Genomic DNA, 23,353 nt, shown 5'->3' with positions numbered 1-23,353 from the left:
TCTGGAAAGAGGCCTTGATCCCGCGGACAGGGGTCACCAGGATGACCTCTGCAGGGGCCCCGCAGGCGTGCCCTCAACGCTGGATCTCACCAAACTTGGACAGGACGTCTTGCTGCTCCTCCCGGCTGGAGAAGAGGATCTTGGGGTTCAGCCCTCGCATGCCTGCACCCTCCCAGGGCGGGGCCTCGTGGCCGGGCCTGTCTCTGGGCTCCACCTCCACCTCCAGGCTCACTTGGAACACGTCGGGGTACTTCTCCTGGATGTCGCAAGCATCCAGATCATACCTGCAGTTGGAGGCCAGGCGCAGGTTAGGGAGGACCACGGGCACGTCGGGGTCACCCCAACGTCCACCAGGATGCAGGCACGGGGCAGGGCCGTGTTCTCGGCGGGCACCACACCGGCACCTCATGCTCTGGACATGCAAGCCACCACCGAGCGAAAGCTCAGAGGGGCCTGCGGGGTCTGTGTGCAGCAAGACCCGACCACACCCTCAGAGCAGGAGCCCAACTCCCGTCACCCCTCAGGTCCTGGGCTTCAAATCGGATCAGGCTCTCAGGTCGTAAAATGCAGGTTCAAATAAAAACAATGCCATCCATCCTGGCAAAACCCCTGTGAACAGACGTCCACAAACCAAGACCTCTGGGAGCTGCTGCAGAGACAATGGCCTACCCCCATGGGGTGGGAGCAGCCTGGCCGCGGCAGCCAGCTCACCGGGCAGCCTGAGGCCCGCGGCCCTCCACCTGCAGGGAATTCCAGCCTGCTCCTCCCCGCCGAGGGCACCTGAGGACGGCACTGACGCACCCCAGTTCCTCAGCCGGCAGCAGGGCCACAGCGGGTTCTTCGCTGACCTCTGTTCGCGTTACTTACTGGTCGTGCGTGTAAAAACAGGAAGGCGACGAGAGGAGGAGCTAAAAAGGAGTGGCAGGTCCCCGAGGGCCGGAGGTGTCGCGACCCAACAACACGGGGTGAGCAAGCACGCGTGACCCCAGAGTGACGTCCCCCAGTCAGTCCTTCCCATTCCTCATGGCCCTGGCCCCCTCTGCATGATGAGGGAACCAGGGGCCTCTGCGGAGTGAGGCCAGGCCCATGTGGGTGCAGGCAGAGCGGCTGCCGGGCCGTGGGGCTCTCCTTCGGGTGCCGGTGGGGCGCCCCCAGAAGACGACACAGGGACAGTCAGCCGTCGGGAGGGGAAGGCGCAGGGACCACAGCGGGGAAGCCCGACAGCAATGGCGGTGAAGGGCCTGGGGATGGGCCCGTCCACGAGGTGGGGACCAGCCCACAGAGGGCGCGAGGCCGCTAAAGCTCAGCTCCAGGGAGGCAGGGCCCCAGGGCCCGCTCTCAGCAACATGCTGGCGGCCACCCACCCCGCCTCCCCGCCCGGTCCAGCCCAGAGGCAGCCCCCAAGCCAGGGTCTTCACAGCCAGTGAGGACACAATGAGGTCTATGACACGAGGTGCAGCCCCCAGCGCCCCTCAAGGGCCGGGGTCTCAGAAGGACCAGCCCCACCCACTGGGCAGGGAACAAACGCACTGGCTTTCGCCCCAGACTGCCCCATCGTCGCTCACACCTGCTCCCCACCCCCGTCACAGGAGGGCCCCTGAGGAATGTGAGTCCTTCTGAAAAGTGTCCTCTTTCAACAGCCCACCAGGCACCACTTGCCTTTCTCCTCTTTAACCAATGAGTCCACTTCCAGAGGCCTGACCTGCAGTGAAGCACAGCTCCCCTGTCCATACAGAGTAAACCCAGTCTCTCTCCAGACACAAGCAGGACCACCCCACCAGGGGTGGCCGCTTCTCGGGCCGTGAGGACCCCAAGGAGGCCCGAGCAGACACCAGGGGTCGCAGACGTGACACCGCGTCTCACTCACCACCCGACCACCAACAGCACTGGGCCTCTTCCCAATCTGGAGCCACTGAGCCTAAGGCTCTGGGGGCAGGGCTAACGGTGCCACGCTGCCACGTGAACGTCACTGAGACGGAGATCTCGGCGGTTCTCATCTCGAGGAGTTCTCACCATGAGAAGACTAACTCTGCGTGGCTCCCGGCGCGTTACTTGTTGTCTTCACAGCTCTAAACTGCTTCCCGGGCAACGAGGGACGCGGCAGCCCGCCCAGGAGCTGACAGGCCGTGTGGACGCCATCCCTCTGAAGCGCCAGGAGCCTCCTGCCCACCTTTGATGGGGGCTTTCTCTTTCCAACCCCATTTCCTTACGTGTCCTGCACACGGCCCCACAGGCCCATGCGTGACACACGTGCTGCGGACGTCTCGTTGCCTGGAAACACCTCTGACCGGCCGTGACGTTTGAAGGATGATTCCCCCAGACACGGACTTCGCGGTTGGTGATGCTCTTCTCCCGTAAGTGCCCCAACTCGGCTCCACTGCGCGGGTGCACAGCAGCTGCTGGTCTCCTTACTTTGAAGGCCACCCCAGGGGCACTGGAAAGGTCATCTTCGGTTTTCAGCAGTTTGACATCCCTTCCTTCGAAGAGCTGCTTGCTGTTTCCGGTTTGATTTTATTTGACTGTACCGGACGTTCAGTTGCAGCACACGGGCTTTAGTTCCCTGACCAGGGATCGGACACGGGCTCCCTGCACTAGCAGCTTTGAGTCTTAACCACTGGGCCACCAAAGAGGTCCCGCTTTCCAGTTCTGATTCTATGGTTTGCTGTCTCTCAGATCACTTTCAGGAAATTTCCGGCCAGTGGTCTTCCCAGCACGATCTCCACTGTATCCTTTTTTCCTCGGGCTCCAAACAGGGCTGCCTGGCCTCTCCCCGGCACTCGACATCCCCACCTCCACCACGCTCCCACGTCTACTCTGCTACCACACGTGCGGTCCGCAGCCCCCGAGTCACTCCTGCCTCCTGCCTACCTGCTCCAGGTCTGCAGTAGAACCCCTGTATTTCCCCGCACACATGACCCAGGCAGTAAATGCCGCTCCCCAGCTTAGACGTGCGCACATCTTCTGCTCACTCGTCTTCATCATCTGGCTTCTGAAGAGACACGTCTCAGGAAGCTAGGCCTATGGAAGCCCTGAGGCACCCTCCCTGAAGGAGAAAAACCTGAGGCCTAAAGATGTGACACTCCTCATCTCTGTCTTGTTGTCACATAAAGCAGAACGCTAGGAGCCAACGTGAAAACACACTAACAGACGGGAACGTGCCTGGAAGCTATTAAAGGGCAACAACACGCGGAAACATGAGCCTCGAGGCTCTTAAAGAAACAGCAACACGCAGAAACACGAGAGGCACCTCCGGCCCACACCACCGATGCTGGGGGTCCCCCGAGCCATCACCACGAGCAGCCCCCGCTTGGCACCTTCTGCAGGAGCCCTCCTGGGCGCTTGCCAGTTTCCACCGTGCGGCATGCATCTGCCCCCCACCCACGGCGGGGGTGTCTGTGTGCCCCAACCCCTCCCATCCCCCCACGGCGCGGCACCAACATACTTGGCAAACTTCACAGTAGCTGCGTTCCGAGGCACGAACCCTGTGTGAAACTGGATCTGAAACATCTTCATGGACGCCATCTGCGGGCGGGAGTACAGGAGCAGCGGTCCTCAGGCTGGGTGGGGGCCCCGCCAGGCTTCTCATGGGTCCCAGGGTCTCAGAGCCCCAGGCAGGGTTCCAGGTGGCGGGGACACAGAGACATCAGGGTGGTGCCTCTGCTGACAAGCAGCTCCTTGGGCCCACAGGGGAGCCCCAGGCCACAGCCTAGCAGGCCCTCGGGCCCATGCAGAGGGCAGGTGCAGGCTGCCGACCAGCTCTGCCACACAGACGAGACTGGGGCCCTCACCGCACACGAAGGGCCAAGCTCACCTGTGAGCCCGGGGCCGCTGGCACCCCCCTTACCTTGGCCTGCAGCCTTCCTCCCAGGGTGGACCTCGCATGATAGATGATGATGAGCACGTCCCCCTGGACTGTTATGCCCAGGGGAATGACCGCTTTGCCATCCTCAATTTTAAAGTCTCTGGAGAACAGAACCAAAACAAGCAGTTCCCTTACGTAAGCGAGAGGCGCACATGCTGACGAAGACCAAAGCGTGTTTCCTCCTGCCTCGTGATTTTTCTACCAAATTATGTCAGGGTTTGGGCAGGAGGGTGCTCCAGGAAATGACGTCCAAGGAGCCACTCTGCCAGCCCTGCCTCCAGCCCACCCCACCCAGGCTCACGTCTCCCAGCCCCACCGCACCGAGGCCCACCACCCGGCTGCAAGCCCAGAGAACAGGCGCCTCCCACAGCTGCAGGAGCACGAGGCTGCACAGACAGAAGGGCCTGTGCCCGAGCCCACCTCATCTTGTCGTATTCCTGGGACGTGGTGGTCACACGCTCATCCCCCACGTAGACCTCGCAGAAGGGCCTGCAGCCGCTCCTCTGCTTGCTGAAAAGCGGCACAGGCGTCATGACCACGGCCTTCACCAGGATGGGCTTGCTGTGGGGCGTGACGGGCTCCTCGGCCACCATGTCACACATGTACTCAATGTACCTGGAGGGCAGGAGGCAAGCCGGGTCACGTGTGCTCTGTACTCAGCCCATGGGGATCATCCACGTTCTCCACGTGCAGCCCACACGCTACGTCACGTTCGTCACATGCATGTTCCCTGTCTCTGGAGCCTGTCAGGACATCAACCTTTTTTCAATCACACGTTAGCATTTCACGTGAAATTCCCCTCAAAGCAACGTTCTAGTGTCATTTCATGAACCTTACGTAATTTTCACTCAGTTCAAAATGTCTTCACATTTCCCTTGAGACTTCCTCTCTGATTTACGGCTACTCAGAAGTAGGCTTTTTCCCTTGGAAACATCTAGGGTTTCCAAAGCAGTCTTGCTGTCCTGATTTCCGGATTAACTCCTCAATGGCCTGGGAACACGTCTCACACGATTTCTATTGTTCTCAACCTGCTGCAGTTTAAGGGCCCAGACTGGGCCTTTTCGAGGGCTCCAAATGCACATTTCTATCGTGGGACATGCTGTGTCTCTGATCTGACCCACCAACTTGCTTCACTGGCACTGAGACCGTCCGCATCCTGCTCTGTGGATCTGCAACCCGCTCCTGTGACTCCTTTCCGGTTTCAATGGCTCCATGGCTCCACCCCCTCTGAGGTACTGCCCTCTCTGTGGCCTGGCCCCCGTGTGGCACCGCCCCTCCCTGAGGCTCCGCCCCCTCTGTGTGGCTCCGCCCCCTCTGCGTGGCTCCACCCCTTCTGCGAGGCCCCACCCCCTCTGTGGCGCCGCCATTTCTGGCCCTGGTCTAACCTGTCTCCTGGGAACAAACAGGGGCCACAACTGAATTTAAACCCACAACTGTCACACTTCATGTTACCAGAGCACTCTCACCACTCGTGACAGCTGTGGTAGGACCGCCCGCCGTGTGCCAGGAGATCTGGGCACTTTTCACCAACAGCAAGAAGCCAGGACCCATGACCCACGTCCACAGCCTGAGTGAGCTTGGAAGCAGACTCAAGACCCAAGACTGAGAGGAGCAGGCAACCTGGGCAGTGAGAGTGGGCGGGCGACACAACTGGGGTTCCAGCCTCTGGGCACGGCCTGCACACGCCCCTGCCCACCTCTATGAGGGTGCAGGCCCACAGTGCCACAAAGCAGCTTCCCAACAACCGGCCCATGCTTCCCGTCACGAGCTCCTGGGTCACCCGAGCACGCCCCGGGGCTCCCCTTGCGGCCTCAGCGTCTCTCTCGGCACCCACACTGGCCGTGTGGAGAGCGCCCGTGGTGGGTCCCAGCGGCCCAGGCGCGCCTTCTGATTTGGCCTGAACCCTGCTGTGTCCTCTGGGCGTCTGAGCCTTGAGCTCTTCCGTTAAGTTGGGGGAATCATCAGGACCTCCTCTGGACTCCGTCTCCCACAGGGCCCCGGGGGTGCGTCTGTCGGGTCATCTGACACGGCCAATGGCATTTACATCCATCCAGGGCACAGAGCTTCTGACAAGCTCCCTCCCTGCTCAAGCATGGCCTCCAGCCCCCACTTTGTCAGAGTCTCGAACACATGGACCAGTGACCCCACACTTCCTGGCACACTTCCAAGTCTCGTGTGAAGGCCGCCTCATCTGACTGTCCCCGGGGTGACCTCATGCCCCTTGAGCGGCAGCCTCCCTCGCCAACCTGTCCTTGGGGCGCCTGCGTCTCCTGTGGGCCCCGTCCCTCCTGGGGCTGGCGGCCAGCTGAAGGCTCCAAGGCGGCTTCTCCGACAGGCATGGAGAAGCCGTGCACTCAGAGCTGGCGCTGCTCTTGAGCTGTTGGGGGCGGGAGGGGGCGGGAGGGGGCGGACACTCTCCGCACTTGCGCGTCTCCAGGGCAGCAGCCTGGGGTCTACTAGGGCCCAGAGCCAGGCACACACACACCAGCAGCAACACTGCCGGCTCTGACCACAACCTGAGCAGGGCCCTCACTGCAGGCACAGCTCGGGAGCCCTGGTGTGCCTGCACGGGAGGCTGACGGGCTGAAGGGGTCAGAAGCCTGCCTGGCAGCCCAGCCCTTGCTCTCCTGCCCCTTCTGCACAGTGGATGGGCCCCCACCCCCCACCCTCTGGAGCCACACAGAAGACATCAGAGTGTGGCCAGCCCTCTCAGGGGGGTGAGGGACAAGGTGCTGCCCCGGGCAGTGAGCCAACAGGCTGGGCCGACAACCAGGAGAGGGGCAAGCTCCCCACCCCACCATCCAGGCCACACAGCCACCCCGAGTAAGGGCGATACCCACAGTGGTGCCTCACCAGCCTGGACACTCCCATTTCCCCCACGGTCAGGGCCCTGGCTCTCCCCGCTCCAAGGCCCTCCCCACAGAGGAGGGACTCCAGGGACTCCAGGGGCCTAATGACTCCTCAGACACAGCACCAGGCTCCCTCTTGCTGCGAGGTGGATGGAAGCGAGGCAAGCTGTCCTGGGTGCAGGCAGTGGCCCCAGAAAGGCGGTGGGTGGGCAAGACCCAGATGCAGACCCAGGAAACCATCTCATGTAAGTCAGCAAAGACAGCCTGGAAACCCACGTGTCTCACAGACCCTGATGTGGCTGACACAGCACAGAGAGGGTGCTGCCCTCATGTGTGGCCAGAGAGCCCCCAAATGCCACTCCACCTGCAAAATGGAGCCAGCAGGCCACGTGCCCCTGCCCACCAAGCAAGAGGCCACGACGCTGGGAAAGCAGGTGCCAGGAACGGACAGAGGTACTGCTCAAGGGCCATGGTGGGCAGGAAGTGAAGCCACCAGACTGCACCCACAGGCCTGCGTGCCCCCGACGCCACCCCCACACCCCATGGCAGACACCATACCTCTTGTGGGATGGCCAGATGCCCGGTGGGCACCGCTTCATGCTGAACATGTACACAGCGGCCTCCGCGGTGCTGAAGAGCCGGCAGAAGCACAAGAAGGAGCACACGGCCACGGCCGACGCCGCCCTCCCGTCCTAGGACAGAGCATGGGGCGCGTACGGGCAGTGCTCACTCCCCCGGGACGGTCATGGCCTCTGCCTGAGGCCAAGGCTCCTCGAGGGGCTAAGAAACCCACCGGAGGCAGGGATGCAGGGCTCCAGAGAAGGCCTGGGGTGGCAGACCACGCACTGCGCACGCTCACAGTCCCCACCCGACCTCTGTGCCCAGCCACCCACGGGCACCCTCATGACTCCCCATCGTCACTCCTGCCTGACGTCACCAACACCAGAATGGCAGTGCTGACCTCCAAGGGCAGGTTCCAGCAAGTACCCCACTGGACAAGATGTCCACAAATCCTCAGCCCCAGAAGGGGGTCAGACACAGGGTCCCAGGAGGCAGACCAGCCTCCGCACACGGGTGCTTCCTGAGGGGACCCACCGTCTTCCACCAAAGAGGCAGGAAGACCACTGTGAGGACGGTTTTCTGCCAGAAGCCCTGCTGCCAGGGGGCCCAGGTGTGGACACGGCAGGTGCAGGGCCTGTGCCCCCGACCCTCCCCGACAGCCGCTGTTCCCTCCAAGGTCTGCCGCCCTGGAACGACAGGACCCACCCTGGGGCACCAGGACTGGGCCATGGCCGCAGGCCCAAGCAGAGCCACTGCCAGGAACAGCGGGCAGCTGGTGCTCCGTGTTGCCGGAGGTGGGGCAGCTCAGCGAGGAGCCCCGGGAGAGCCCGCCCAGACGGTCACTCGTCTCACCCCCAGTGCCACCACCCGGGAGCCTAGAGGTCCTCTCTGTCCTGAGTGCCCGGGGAGGCTGGCCCGCTCACCATGCAGTGCACCACGCAGACGTTGCCAGGGTCGCGGCGCAGCCAGGCGTGCATGTTCCTGCAGAGGCTGTACAGGCTGCGGAGGCTCGGGGCCCGCCGGGCCACCCAGCCGCAGTCGGAGACCTGCAGGGAGGGCGGCTCGCCAGCGGGGTGCAGACACGGCCTCCCCACACCACCCGACACTGCCCGCCCCAGGTGTGCAGCAGGACTCGGGAGCCAGGCTCCGGCGCACATGGCCAGAGCTGCAGACTGCTGCATCAGCCTCAGTCTCTACACTGTGAACAGCGTCCACGGGCCGAGTGACAGCATAGACTGCGTGGTCTTGTGTTCCCTCTGGAGGCACCACGGGCTCAGTGACGCTCAGAGATCCTTGAGAACCGCCCTCCAACCCCCAGGCGGCGTTCAGGGTGGACCCTAAGCATCGGCACAAGGCCACTGCTCACCCGGTTGTGGAACTTGGAGGGCCGGTAGGTCCGCGGGGACAGGTTGTAGACGGCGTAGCGGCCCGGGTGCTTCGAGTCCAGGAACAGCCGTACATCCTCAATGTTGTTCTTGATGGCCGACTCCACGCCCTCCGCCGGGAACGACATGACTGAAAGACAGGAGCCCCTGCAGCCTCTCCAGCCATGGGCCGGAAGGTCAGCCGTGTGAGGCCCCACTGCTCGCGGCTGCTGGCCCGTCAGTACGGTGGTCCTGAGAAGGGGGATCAGAGGCCCCTAGACCCTGCCCTGCCGTGCGTCAGATCCGCAAGGATCCCCGGTTGGGGTCCCCAAGGCCCTCCTGAGGCGCGGCCTCTACACGGCCCAAAGCACCACAGGGTCTCCAAGCGTCTGGACAGTATGTGTGGCCTCGCATCACCTCCCTCAGGACCTCAGCCTTCCAGAATGTTCCAGACCAGGGAGGGGGCTTGACTGGGGTCCTGGGTTGACACAGGACTGCCGGCTGCAGGGCCTGGAGGCACACTGGACACACGGACAGACGCCCGAGGCCAGCACCTGGCACACATCACCAGACAGGAAGGAACCAGAAGACATCCTCATGGCTAACGCTGGCAAACGTACCTGCGATTCTAGACGTGATGTAAGAAATATCCAGATCTCCCTTCGCATAGCTGGGATTAAAAGCAAAGGGAACTTGGTTATTTTAAGTGAGCAAAGGAAATTTCTACGATTAACTCATGAGAGCCGAAACTGAAGCGAGTCCTTGAGAGGCTGCAGGGTTCAGGCTGCAGCCCGACAGTGTGCACACACGGGCCTGGGTGACTGCACACGCGTGTACATGTGCACGTGTGCAGTGTCCTCTACCCACGAGGCGAAGGAGAAATTATAAACCACGAGGGGGAGGCAGGGCCCGACAGGAAGGACCTTTATCCTCTCACTATTAAAGGTGGACACTGAGAGAAGTTTGGGAGAGAGATGACGACAAAAATGAAGACAGAGCTTCTGACGTGGTGCGTCATGTCCGGCTAAGCGATCACAAGGCACCGAGTGCCAAGAAACAGTCTAAAGAGACAGAACACGCGTCAGAACCAGACATGGCAGGGAGGCTGGAGTTACCAGACTGGGAACTTAAACAGCTGGGGTTGGGGCTTCTCTGGCGGCTCAGTGGTAAGAACATGCCTGCAGGGGACAAGGGTTCAATCCCTGATCTGGGAAGATCCCACATGCCACGGAGGAATCAAGACCGCGCATCACAAGCGCCACAACTACCGAGCCTCTGCTCTGGGAACAGGACCGTGACTGCTGAGCCCACACAACCTGCAGCCCGTGCTCGGGACGGCAGAAGCCCCGCGAGAGGCCTGCGTGCCGCAGCCGGAGGGCAGCCCTCCCCGCCGCAACAGAGGAAAGCCCACGCAGCAAGGAAGACCCAGCAGCTGTAAAAACCAGCAACAGCTGGGGCTGACGTGCTGAGGGTGCTGACGGGGAAAGCTGGCAGTGTGCGGGTCAGAGAGAGAGTGAGCAGAGGTGGAACTTCTAAGGGAGAGCCAGAAGGAAACGCAAGGCGGAGGCCCTGAGCAGAAAAGAAGGCTGCCTTTGATGCTGAGTACACTGGAACCTCTGAGCTAGATCTCAACAGAATCCCCGAAAGCCCAAAAGCACAGGCTGGGGGATAGCAGAGAGCATCCAAGGCCTGTGTGGTGAGCCTGTGACGTAACGGGGACCCCAAAAGGAGGAAAGAAAACACGCCATACATTTTAAGTGAGAATTTATCTAAATCAGCGTCAGACACCAAACCACAGATCCGGGAAGCCCAGAGAACACCCAGCAGGACAAATGCCAGAAAAACTACCCTAGGGCATGTCAGTTTCAACTTCCAGAAAAATCAAAGGTAAAGACAAAATCCTGAAAGCAGCCTGGGGCAGGGGACACTTTACCTCTGGGGGAGCTACGATAACAATTACGCCTGGCTTCACCCCAGAAACCATGCAGGCAAGGAGTGAAGCCAGATATTTAGTCTTGGGAGAAAAACCACCAGCCAGGACTCTGTGCCCCGAGACACTGTCCTCGAGAACTGAGGAGACATGAACAGCAGTGATGTGGGGACAGGAGGGAGACGGCAGGGTTTCTGTGGAGTCAGGAAGCACACCGTGCCCTGGAAGGAATAGCGTGCTATCTGAAAGCGGACCTGCGTCAGCTGGTGCCTGCACGCGCCAGGGCAACCACTGAAGTCAGCAAAGAAAGGGCGTATAAGTGGTGCAGTGAGCAAGGAGAGAAAATGGGATCATAGAAAAGGCTCAAGTAGAACCACCAGCTCCCACTGCAGAGTCACAAAGCATAGTTTTCATCAGCTTATTGGGAAGCTGCTGTGAGATCTCAGCCTGCACATCTGGTTACTACTGCTCTGAGGAAATAAAGATTTCTTATTCTCTTTCACCTTTCAGATCTCATATTTGTTCTTCTTGAGGGCCAGCTGCGATCTAGAACTGTACGGGGACAGTGACTGGGGATATAGTCCCTGACTTCTCCTCTGTGAAACGGAAGGAAAAAAAAAACCAAAAACTAAAAACAAGAAAGCAACAAGGACTAGAAAACAGTTGTTGTTCAGGCGCTCAGTCGTGTCCGACTCTTTGCGACCCCGTGGACTACAGCACTCCAGGCTTCCCTGTCCATCACCAACAGCTCGCTCAAACTCATGTCCATCACATCGGTGATGCCATCCAACCATCTCATCCACCGTCATCCCCTTCTCCTCCTGCCTCCACTCTTTCCCAACATCACGGTCTTTTCCAAGGAGTCAGCTCTTCGCATCAGGTGGCCACAGTATTGGAGCTTCAGCATCAGTCCTTCCAATGATTATTCAAGGTTGATTTCCTTTAGGATTGACTGGTTTGATCTCCTTGCTGTCCAAGGGACTCACAAGAGTCTTCTCCAACACCACAGTTCAAAACCATCAATTCTTTGGCACTCAGCCTTCTTTATGGTCCAGCTCTCACGTCCGTACGTGACTACTGGAAAAATCACAGCTTTGACTAGAGGGACCTTTGTCAGCAAAGTCACGTCTCTGCTTTTTAATACACTGTTTGCAGCCAGCGTTTTCACTCTCTCCTCTTTTACGCTCATCAACACGCCTCTCTGCTTTCTGCCATTATGGTGGTGTCATCTGCATATCTGAGATTATTGATATTTCTTCTGGCAATCTTGATTCCAGCTTGTGCTTCATCCCTACTAATCCAACCCCAGGTGCTGTGGAGACATGGCGGGCTCGGCTCCAGTCCCCTGCAGTGAGCCAGGACCCAGCAAAGCCAGCCGTGTGGGCACCCTGGTTCCCAGAGTGTCTTAGTTACGTTCATACTACTCTGGGGTCTGTTAACCTGCAGTGTGGTATGCCCAAAAGACAGTGCTATCCCTTCAGTTAAACATACTTTATTGCTAAAAAATGTGAACTGTCGTCCGAGCCCTTCAGTGGGTCTCGCAGTAACACCGAAGGCCACTCACTGATCACAGATACAAGTACAATGATAACGAAACATCAGAAGCGTTTCAAGAACTACCAAACGGGACGTGGAGACACAAAGCGAGCAGATTGGGAAAAGGCGCTTACAGACTCGTGGACGTGGGGCTGGCACCGACCTGTTGTGTGAAGCGCAGGGAAGCAAGGCTGGCCTGTGTGCCAATAAGCCCTTCACACACCCCTGACCGACATACACCGACTAACGGATCGTCAGAGTGGGTCACAACAGGCAACCCAACGATGCTGTCCGTGAGTAACACGGAACTGAGCATCCTCCTGTTTATTCATACTTCATTCTGCTGTTTAGTCGCTAAGTCGTGTCCACCTCTCTGCGACCCCATGGACTGTAGCCCGCCAGGCTGCTCTGTGCGTGGCATTCTCCAGGCAAGGGTACTGGAGTGGGTTGCCATGCCCTCCTCCAGGGGATCTTCCCAACCCAGGGACCAAACCCGCGTCTCTTCTGTCTCTGGCATTGGCAGGCAGGCTCTTTACCACCAGCGCCACCTGGGCAGCCATTAACCTTCAGGCGCTCAGTCGCTCAGCATGACCCACTCTGTGACCCATGGACTGCAGCCCACCAGGCTCCTCTGTCCACGGGATTCTCCAGGCAAGAATACTGGAGTGGGTATCCATTTCCCTTCTCCAGGGGATCTTCCCAACCCAGGGATCAAACCCCAGTCTCCCGCAATTGCCGATGGGTTCTTTACCGACTGAGCCTCCCGGGAAGCCCATTATAACCCTATGGATACCAGTCATGACTCACACAGTTTGAATGTATTTACTCCCAACCCACTGCCACATTCTCTTGTTAAAGAAACATGCTTTTTCAACAAACAGAGAATTTTTAAGTAAGTTAATTTATTAACGACTTCTCCAGGGCTTACATGCTTTTGGTCACATTTAAGATGTACTTCTTGCTCTGGTGGCATAAAAACATCTCTCTGTAGTTTATCAGCTTTTCCTAAGAAACAGCTTTTCATGATCAGATCTGTTAACAGATCAGACCTACTGTATCTTGCTGTTATTAGATGAGATCCAATTTTTTCTTTTTAACATAAACTCATTAATCTGTTATTTTCTTTAGACTCACAGCTCATGTTTTATACCACCCCACCTAAGTACATGTCATGGGTGAGTCTAAACACATCTAACGACAGATGCTTGAAAAAAATTGACATAAAATAAGGTTTGTCTCTGTTCTTATTTTTAAAAACATTGCTGGCAATTTTGGTAACTTACATGCGAATTTTGGGATCAAAATCTGTGGCAACAGTGTCAGGATTTTCATCTTTAAAGCAAAGAATTTGTAGACGAACCAAGCAGCGACATGACCTCTGAAATGTAAACCCCCCAAACTCACAGACAGCCGGCGTCCCCACTGCAGCCTGCTGCTCACCTCCAGGGCAGAAGGTGGAGGGCGCAGAGGGAGCATGGGCAGACTGTGCCCGAGCGACGCCGGCAGCAGGCGGGGAGAGCGCCGGCCACGCTCACCACACGCGCAGTCTACAGCATGTGGCACAAAGTCAGCGGAGAGAGGAGCACCCGTCGTGAGGCAGAGCAAAGCCTGGAGCAGCAGTCCACGCGGACATGCGGCTGGAGGGCTGCACCCCAGGCCCAGAGGCCGCGGCTCCACACAGGATGCTCACTGCTGGAGCGGCTTGCACAGCCCAGCCGCTTGCCCTGCTGCCCCTGTGAGGGGCCAGGGCACCAGCACGCTGGGGACTCAGGGCGCCTGGCGGAGGCGCCTGTGCAGACCTGGCGTGTGGGATCCGGGACGCATGGACGTACGGGGCCTGAGCCTAAAAGCGCTGAGAGACCGACAAGAGACTACGGATGGGCAGGAGCTCAGAATCAGGACTGCGAGCCAGAGGCCACAGGGTGGGTCCGCACATCCCGAGAAAGGGTCTCGCCTGCAGCACCGGAGCGGAGTGGCCCTGGAGGGGCCCTGTCACCAGGCCCTGACTGGATCCTGTGCCAAACCCAGAGGAAGCCCCTGGCAAGCTCAAGCATCGTGGCTGCCATGCTTGTCTGACCCACAGAACAAAGGCCGTTCCCTGGGGACCATTCGCTTGCCTGGGGGTCGAGGCCCAGGGTGCACTCCCCACACACTTGCGAGCCAGTGGCCGCAGGGATGCCCCTCCCCCAGCCAGCGTCCTGAGCTGGCTCCCCACATCCGGTATTGGCCTGTGCGGGGAGTGGCTTCCCTGCTTTGAGGGAGGACCTGAGGCCCCGTCCACCCCATCCTGGCCCTGTCGCAGGGAGCGCGGTGACAGGCCGCAGTCCAGGGCCATCACTGCGCCAGGCCTCAGCAGAGCCCCTGGGCAAGTGTGCTCACGCCAGTACCTTAACCAGCTTCACAAGCTCCGGGGCAACCCGGGCAGGAGGCGGCTACCTGCCTGGCCCTGGTGCGCAGGTGGGCTGCCAGCAAGGCTGGCCCACAGGCGCGCACCTCAGCCTCGTGGGAACTCGGTTCCTCTCTCCTCGGCAAGGCCCAGTGGCTTCTCTCAAGTCTGCTGGCTGCTGTCGGCCTGCTGTTCCTGCCGGGTCCACCCGAGACCCCACGATGAACCCCACTGGGAGGAAGACAGGAGGGAGTGAGTGCGGCCACGGGCACCGTGGCAGCAGACGGGCAGCTGCAGGCGGGACAGCAGCTGCCACAGGCGAGGTCAGCCCCCGCTGGGACGCAGCAGCACAGACGCTGACAGCGAGGCCCCGAGCAGGGCCCTCCGCCCGCCCACGCCCCGCCCGGGCCTCAGGTCTTCACACCCGTGCAGCCTGCAACGACCGGACCAGGACTCTGGGGAGCCAGGTACCAGACAGACAAACGTGCCTCTGACCTTCCTGCTGGAGACGAGGTGCAGCCCGGGCACCACAAAGGGCCGCACCGCGCAGGAGCAAGCAGGCACCCTGCCAGGCCAGAGCCTGCACTGGGCAGACACCGAGCTCATCTCTACAGTCACGTCAGAGGCAAAGCATTGGGGCGCGACCGAGTCCACCAACAGGACACACAGCACGCACACACACACCAACTCACTCGTGCACGCACACTCATGCAAAGCACGTGAGCCCCTGCCTGTGTCCCCAGCAGCTGGGAATATACAACAGTAACTACAGCACAGAGAAGACAAGCCTGAGGCCTCCGTGGCCACGTGGGGGCTGCATTACGCAGCAGCTCACAGCACAGACACGCAGCCCCCCCCACCCCGTCCCAACAAGGCGGGCACAGGTCAGACGGAACCCAACTCTCCGGGGCTCCCTGGTCAAAGCCAAGATCACTTGGAGGATGGCACTGCAGGCTGTGTGCGTGGCTGCCGTCTCCGTGGACAGGGCCACCCTCAGGAGAGACGCGGCCCGGAGCCAGTGTGTACAGTCTCCCACACACGCCCTCCAGCACGAGGGCAGAAAAGTGGTGACGCCTGAGCTCGCGTGGGGGCCAGCAGACGCTGAGCACGCACGCTCACCCGGCCCTAAGTGCGGGTTCTGCACGTCTGGAAGCAGGTCTGCACCCAAGGCTTCAAAACTTGCACAGCAGAGAACCCGCGTGCCTGTGCAACCTCAACTCACTTGGCAACGGACTGGATGACTTTGGAGGAGGTGTCCTTGATGTTGGTGAAGAGGCGCTCGGTGCCCCCACGCAGAATGTCCAGGAACCCGCCATAGGGCTGCTCGTACTCAGCGACCACCAGACCTGCCAAGCAGAGAGAGACCTGTGCAGAGCTCCGGGCACCGCAGCGGCCTGCGTGTCCCTCCACTGGGGCCAGGCGTCCCCCACACGGCCACCTGTGTGTGCTCCATGCCCCGGCACGGGAACGAAGTGGGTAGAAGTGAGCCCAGAGCAAGACCTGGGTGCGTCAGTAGGCCAGAGCCTCTGGGTGCGTGAGGCTGTTCCCACGTCCCAGACATTCACTCAACTCACTCCCACTGCCTGCTGGGCACCAACGGGACCCCGCCTCTGACGAACAAATGCTGGAGCCCAGCGGGGGTGACCAGGCTGGGACACAAGGTACGAACACGCCCAGAGACGGAGGCTGCAGGTGTGTGGGGAGGGGAGGGGGCAGGAGCAGGGCTGTGTGCGGCACAGGAAGGCCCTGAGACCAGGGTCCAGGGCGCAGCTGCACCCCGGTCATGAACGCATAACTCGGGCTGAGGACAGGAAGGAGGGTCCACGTGCTCCCGTGCGGGGGGCCTGCGGCCTCTGGATCCGGTGGCAACACATGTGTGACACCTACGCCAACCCTTTGCCCCGCACCTCGTACGCATGTGGGGTGCCTGTCCAGGCACCTCGAGGTGGCCCCCAACACTGCACCCCAGGGAGGCAGCTGAGCCAGAGCCACACTAGTGGACAAGGAGCCAGGACACGGGCCAGCCAGCTGCCAGTATCAGCCCTGGAGGCGATGAGTTGCAACATGACCCCGACAGTGAGGTGGGGATGGCCCTGGAGACACGGGGCAGAGGCGTGTCTGGAACCTTCCAGGCCAGCTGCACTCAGGGCTGGCTGCACCGGCCCCCAGAACCCCCAGGCTAACTACCAGATCAAGAGCAACCCTCTCAGCAAACACGTCTGAGCTGTGAGCCAAGTCCACTGGCGTCCCGCCCACCGCCAGACCCACCTCCCCACCCGAGTCCGCCTCATGGTGAGCAGACGCTGCCCCTGTGGGCCCCACACAGCCGCTCTACTCCCTCACACACCACCTCCGGGGTCACCCCCAGGGTCACTGCGGGCTGGTCTGAAGGCACACCCGCATCTCACTGGGCAGGGGCCACGTGCGCCGGAGACCTGTGTGGCTGCCCAGTCCCCCAGGGGCCCGAGGCTGAGGCAGCCCAAACACAGGCCCCCCAGAGCCCCTCGGGCGAGGCTGGGGCTCGAAGGACCCAGGCTGCCCGATGGCGGGGAGGGGGTGGACAGCAGGCGCCCGGCCTCTGGCCCCCTCGCCGGTCCTGAGCCTCACCAAAGGGCAGCCCTGCTGAGTCTTAGGGCAGCTCAGGAACCGTGAACCAGGGTCCCAGGGATACTCACTGCTGCCCGTGGAGCCGGGAGGGGCCGCGTGCCCGTAGCCTCCATTCTGCTCCAGGAGCTGGAAAGGTGCAAACTCAGGTCAGGCCAGGTGCTTGGGACACGTCACCCAGAGTCTACCCTCTTCCACCTGGCTCACTACAGAACCACCAAGGACCCCCCCAGGGTCTCGACGAGTCCTGGACCCCAGGGCTGATCCTTGGGGCCGCCGAGGCACACGGCTCTGTTCACAACACAGGCAGTAGCCGTGAACCCACCCCAGCCACCAAGGCTGCAGGCCCTGCCGTCGACAGGACACAGCACGGGGACCCGTGGAGGCTCGGGCAGGATGACCGCCACGAAGTGCAGCCACAGAGCACAGTGAGGGTCCTGTGGGCTGAGCCCGAGGCCGCACCAGCTGCCATCCTAACACCACAACCGCCCTGGAGACACGAGGCACCCCGTGACGGGCCCAGACGAGCCCACTCGAGAGCCGGCCTCACGCTCACCCGCCCAGAGCAACTGCAGCTCCGTGTCCACTCTCTACAAGCTACCCAACGCTTCCTTTGAAGCCTCTTGTAGAGTTTCAAAGAGCATTTTTGCTTTCAGGTTAACGTCACATTAGACTTAAGAAACACTGTATTACGGTCTCTGTGGTACGTGATGCTCTGAAAGTGGTCAGTGATAAATGGAATGCTCTAAAGAGTCTTAAAAATAACACCCACGAAGCGTCAGGCACACGTGTCTTAGCTCAACTGTGTCATTTAATCAGAAATCAAAAACTTCATTTTGTTGTTTCATCAGCTTCCCGAAGACACGGAGCACCTCCTGGTAGGACTGCAGGCTCCACACCACCTCGGAAGCCGCGGGGAACGTGCTCAGAGGCGCCGGGCCCGGGCCGCGGGGAACGTGCTCAGAGGCGCCGGGCCCGGGCCGCGGGGAACGTGCTCAGAGGCGCCGGGCCCGGGCCGCGGGGAACGTGCTCAGAGGCGCCGGGCCCGGGCCGCGGGGAACGTGCTCCGAGGCGCCAGGCCCGGGCCGCGGGGAACGTGCTCCGAGGCGCCAGGCCCGGGCCGCGGGGAACGTGCTCCGAGGCGCCAGGCCCGGGCCGCGGGGAACGTGCTCAGAGGCGCCGGGCCCGGGCCGCGGGGAACGTGCTCAGAGGCGCCGGGCCCGGGCCGCGGGGAACGTGCTCAGAGGCGCCGGGCCCGGGCCGCGGCACACAGAGCCTCTGACTCTCCTGATCCCTTCCCCATGGGCTCCTGCTTATCCATCAGCCCAGCCTCCTGTCTGGTGGCTTTCCTGGTCTGAGTCCACCGGGGCTGGTGCGCCCACGCTGCCCCAAGGACCTGCTGACTTTTCTCCCACAAGGCCTTAGGCAGTGGGTGTAGGGATGGGCTGCTGTCTGGCCCACGGGTCCCTGGCTCTAGATACACTGAGAGCAGCATGTGCTCGTGAGCCCCAGCGGAAGAGACCTGTGTCCTTCCCTGGGCACTTCTGCCCTCCTTGTGGAGCATCCTCGGGGGCACACGCAGGCTGGCTGCCCCTGGATCTTGGGCCCAAATACCACCCTAGACTTGAACCACCCAGGTGCCCAGGTTCTCTGGAAAGACCACGGGGCAGCCCAGGCCGACCTGCCTCAGCAACCCTCTCCTCCTCGCTGCTGGCCTCTCTGAACCTCACCTGCTCTGAACCTCTGACCCCGCCCCGGGCTCTGTCTCCTGGCTCCAGGAACCCCACAGCGCGGCACACTGCCCCTGAGGCGACCCCGGGGGCGCCTCCCTCCGCGAGAGCCGAGTGGAGCCGGACCCCCTGGCTCTAAAGCGACACAGACAGCGTCGTCGCGAGCGGCGCGTAGAGGCCCACCTCAGTGATGGGTGACTTGGGGTTCACGTTGCGGGCGGCCGCGATCTCCTGGAGCTGGTTGACCAGCTCGGTGACGGACAGCCGCTCCTCCGGGTTGACCTTGAGCATGGAACCTACGGCAGAGGCAGAGCTCATCCTAAGGGCGGCCGGGCTGGGGCCCCGGGCAAGCAGCACCCCCTGCTCTGCAGGGCAGGGGGCCCTGGAGGCCCGTGTCTTGCTTACACTACTGATTTTAAAAGCGAGCGGGGAAGGACGATGTGAAGAACAAGATCAGCAGAAGCTGCCACTCAGGACACGTGCTCAGGTGGGGTATGCTGCGCTGGGACTTACGGATGAGGCTGTGGAACACGGAGTACCGCGTGTCGTCGGCAGGGATCGCGTACTTCCCGTTGACGATGCGAAGCTTCGCTCCGTCCTCAAAGGGGTGCTGCCCGAAGCAGAGCAGGTACAGGATGCAGCCCAGGGCCTGTGGAGACACAGAGGCCTGCCGGCTCTGTCTGGCCATGCCTTGCCCGCTGGCCATGGTCCACATTCACGGGGCGCAGAGACCAGCCAGGTCAGCGCAGCCAACAAAGCCCAACCCTCCGTTCTCTGATGAGGTCCTTTCGAGACACCAAGCTTCTACCCCAGGGTGGGATCTATCTGCCAAGTGGCCGTTCTGAGGGCGAGTGGCAGGGCCTCCTCTGGGCTCGAGCTGAGCACCAGGACGAGTCAGGGGCTGCCAGCCCTGCACCCAAACGTCAGTGTCCCCTCCCTGCCTCCAGCACGGCACCTGCCACAGGAGGACAGGGAACCCAGACTGTCCGGCACGGTGAGGGGCAAGTGGGGCCCAGACCAGGCCAAGGCCCGCCTTCCAGCTCATGCATGCGGTCCTTGGGCTGGGACAGGCTGAAGGTGTCCACTTGGGGTCGACCAGCTCACGCGTGTCCACCAGTCTCCACACACCAGCACAGGGTTCCCCCCCCAACGGCAGTGCCGCGGGTCGCGGGCCTGATGGGCCTGGATGGGAGCCCTGAAGGGGGGGTTCAGGGCCCCCGAGTGCTGCTCTCAGGGCACCAGGGAGGCCACAGGGCACCCCGGATGGGCAGGAGCAGTGCTCCCCGAGCTCCAAGCCCTCATGCTGAACCATGGGATCAGCAGACACCTGCTCAGTCAGGCCCCGCTCAGCGTGCACAGGGCCACCCTACACCGACGGGACGTGTCTTAGACGACGGGCCTGACCTCCTCCTGAGACCCTGGGCCTCGGGCCCACTCACAGCTCCGGCATCACCAGGTCAGTGCACAGCTGCAAGGCCATCCGGAAGGCCCAGTGCTGGCCACAAAGACTGTGGCTCTGTGAACCCTGGCCGACAAAGGGGCTCGGACCATGTGAGCTCAGGTCCAGGCATGCAGGAATGCCCTGTCTTGGGCTGGGCCTAGGCAACACCGGCCTCCACCCCTCAGCACCCTGCCGTCAGCGCCTGTCCACTAACAGCGTCACAAGGGCCGCAGAAGAGGAGAAAGAACCACCAAAGGAAAGGAAGAGCCAAGGAAGAGGAAGGGAAGCCGAGGGCCGGGCGGCCGCAGCCTCACCCAGGGCCCCGGGGGGCCAGTCAGGCTGCCCAGGGACACAGGCCAGCTACCTTACCCAGATGTCCTGCTTCTCGCCAATCGGAAAGTTTGAGTACAAGTCCACAATTTCCGGCGTCCTGTACATGGGGGTCGTGTTCCTGGTGATCTAGAGAGGAGAATGTGTCAGAGGAAAAGGCACAGGCCCGTCACAGCTGCTGTGGCAATCCCGGGCCACAGGGCCTGGCGCCGGTCAGGAGGCCTGGCCGGGGCGGTCACACAAGGCTCTGCACGGGGGCCCCGGAGCATGCTGAGCACACGGGACCAGCACCATGTACGCGAAGAATCGGCAACCGCGACAGCGCTGTCCAGGGGTCCTCGTGAACCACCGACAGCGGAGGAGGGTGCGTGGTGGGCAGGGGTCGCAAGGCTTCAGGACCTGCTCCAGGCGCTATGACCCAGAGCCCCAGGGCGAGCTACAGACCAGCCCCAGGGCTCACTGCCTACCCGCAGGCAGAGGACGCGTCTGCGGCTCTGAGACGCGGGTGCTCCCCAGGGAGCGCGGTCTCCAGGGAGTGTGCAGAGCGGCGACAGGGAGTAGGCGCTGCCTGCGGTGGCCCTGCCTGTTCGTCTCGAGCTGCTCTCTGCCACTGCGCGTTCTGGGGCCGTGTCTGCGAGCTCGTGCACCCAGCACGAGAGCACAGTGTGAGTATGCAGACGGCCGCCCGGCCTGGGGGCGTCTGTGCCCACTCAGTGGCACCTGCTGTTCACACGGGCTTGAACTCGCCCACCAGTCTCCCGGGGGGCTCCTGTGGTTAACTGCCAAACCACCCTGAAGACAGGTTTTTACGTGATGCTTTAAAGTGCCACGTTTGGGATGACTAAAGCCCTGCAGATGGACGGAGGTGATGGTTGCACTTCGACGTGGATGTACGCAGGGCCACTGGACTGCATGCTTAAAAACGGTTACGGTGGGAAATTTTATGCTGCATGCTTTGCTACATCAAGAAAAAAGCAAGGGAAGAGCCAGCCGGGGCAGGCACGGTCAGCGGTGGTGTCCCGGCAGCCACACTCACCTCCTCCTCCACCAGGGCCCGGCGCTGGGCGCTCCAGCTGTAGTCTGGGTAGTGTGAGATGGTCGTGGCACTGCCGAAGTCGCACAGCTTGATGGTCCCCTGGTTACTAAGCAGTAAGTTTTCAACCTACAAAGTTCAGGAGACGGTCCGTGAGGCCGGGCTGCAGGCTGCGCTATGGACAGCACAGAGCCAGGCAGGCAGGGCCCGAAGGGCAGACTGGCCGGGGGTCTTCTGGGCAAAGGGGACACTCCTTTCTGACCAAAATCGGTGTGTGTACCTTAAAATGGGACATTCAGATAAACAAAGTTAAAATCCACCACAGATCAAACATAACCTAGTAATGTAGGATATATACAATAAGAACCCTTAGAAAACTTAAAAAATGAAAAAAATTAACATACCATTTAAAAGTCACCAAACACATTAATAACTGAGGAAGAAACCCGACAGAAAATACAGAGAAGACCTCTTATTCAGAAACTGTGAATAAATGAGACCTTAAATCCGCATCAAACAGGGACCGGGACTCTCCTCCCAAGAGGAGGGCACAGACCTGCCCGCAGCTTGGGCCCCGGGCCCCACCACCAGCCCACTCGCCACGGGGGCTCTCCTCCTCCGCCGCCTGGGAAGAATCAGGAGACCAGCACTCCACGACCCAGGTCAGAGCACCTTTACCAACCCAGCAGCCAGGACGTCTCCAGCCTGTCAGCCCCTCTCTCGGAGCGGGAGTCACAGCAACTTCAACCAGAAGCCGACACTCTGAGCCGAACACTCACAGGCCAACCTCGCTTCCCTGCGCTTCTCACACAGGCAGGTCTGTGCCAGCCCCGCGTCCTTGAGTCTGTAGGCACCTTTTCCCAACAGCACCTGCTCACTGTGTGTTTGTCTCCGTGTCCCGTCCAATAATCCTTGAAACGCTTCAGATGTCTTGCCGTTATCGTAAGTGTTGTTGGATCTGTGATGTTACTGTGAGACCCACTGAAGGGCTCCAACGACGGTCAGCATTTTCAGCAATCAAGTATTTTTAATTGAAAAGATGGACACTGTCTTTCGGGCATAACGTGCCGCACGTTAACAGACCCCAGAGTAGTATGAACGTGACTAAGAGGCGCTGGGAACCAGGGTGCCTGCACGGCTCGCTTTGCGGGGTCCCGGCTCGGGAAGAGACACCAAGAGCTGCCAAGAGCCGCACGGTCCGGGGGACCCGCTCTGGTACAGAGGCCAGGGAGCAGCAAGGTTGGGCACTGAAGACCCTCAGGAGGAGTCGAGACGACTCACACCAAACGTAAGGGACACCTGAGGGAGTGAGAGAGCAGCCACAGGAGTGCGGTCTGCCGGGCCAGCGCAGGCACGGGACTGTCAGACAGGGCACCGGGTCCCCCCGGACGGGGCGAGGCAGGAACCCGCGCCAGGAGCAAAGGCGGCCGAACATACACACACCACCAGGGGCCGGCCACGCGCAGGCACAGGGGCCGTGGTGGGGTGTCCATCGCAGAGACAGCCTCCGGCACCCAGGGACGAGGGTGTCCTGGGACAGGGGCCACCACGGTGTGGAGAGGGGGCGCGGAGGGCCAGGCCCAGCACCGAGATGGAAGGGGCTGAAATCATGACGCCGAGCATACAGGCTGTGGGGCTCCACTCGCATGATGGCCGGTGGGACACCAGGAACCCCATACTGAAGAGGGCACACAGCCGTGACAGCTGGGGACGCGCATCGGGCCTGA

At 61.1% G+C, this 23,353-nt stretch overlaps 1 protein-coding gene across 6 annotated transcripts in view; it reads right to left on the bottom strand.

The window, feature by feature from the left end:
- Positions 1–23,353, bottom strand: part of GAK (cyclin G associated kinase) — a 48,098-nt gene that overhangs the window by 9,170 nt on the left and 15,575 nt on the right. For all 6 annotated transcript variants that reach the window (XM_061421100.1, XM_061421105.1, XM_061421101.1 and 3 more), the window contains 14 exons: positions 21,630–21,755; positions 20,633–20,722; positions 19,336–19,471; positions 19,006–19,118; positions 17,164–17,221; positions 15,711–15,834; positions 9,257–9,306; positions 8,639–8,787; positions 8,196–8,318; positions 7,270–7,403; positions 4,283–4,477; positions 3,845–3,962; positions 3,443–3,522; positions 91–284 (listed from right to left, as the gene is read on the bottom strand). In XM_061421100.1, coding sequence (XP_061277084.1) covers positions 91–284; positions 3,443–3,522; positions 3,845–3,962; positions 4,283–4,477; positions 7,270–7,403; positions 8,196–8,318; positions 8,639–8,787; positions 9,257–9,306; positions 15,711–15,834; positions 17,164–17,221; positions 19,006–19,118; positions 19,336–19,471; positions 20,633–20,722; positions 21,630–21,755 — 1,690 coding nt within the window. The remainder of the gene's footprint in view (positions 1–90; positions 285–3,442; positions 3,523–3,844; positions 3,963–4,282; positions 4,478–7,269; positions 7,404–8,195; positions 8,319–8,638; positions 8,788–9,256; positions 9,307–15,710; positions 15,835–17,163; positions 17,222–19,005; positions 19,119–19,335; positions 19,472–20,632; positions 20,723–21,629; positions 21,756–23,353) is intronic.

Source organism: Bos javanicus, chromosome 6, assembly GCF_032452875.1.
Source record: "Bos javanicus breed banteng chromosome 6, ARS-OSU_banteng_1.0, whole genome shotgun sequence".
Taxonomy (NCBI): domain Eukaryota; kingdom Metazoa; phylum Chordata; class Mammalia; order Artiodactyla; family Bovidae; genus Bos; species Bos javanicus.
This window is presented reverse-complemented; position numbering and strand designations above follow the sequence as displayed.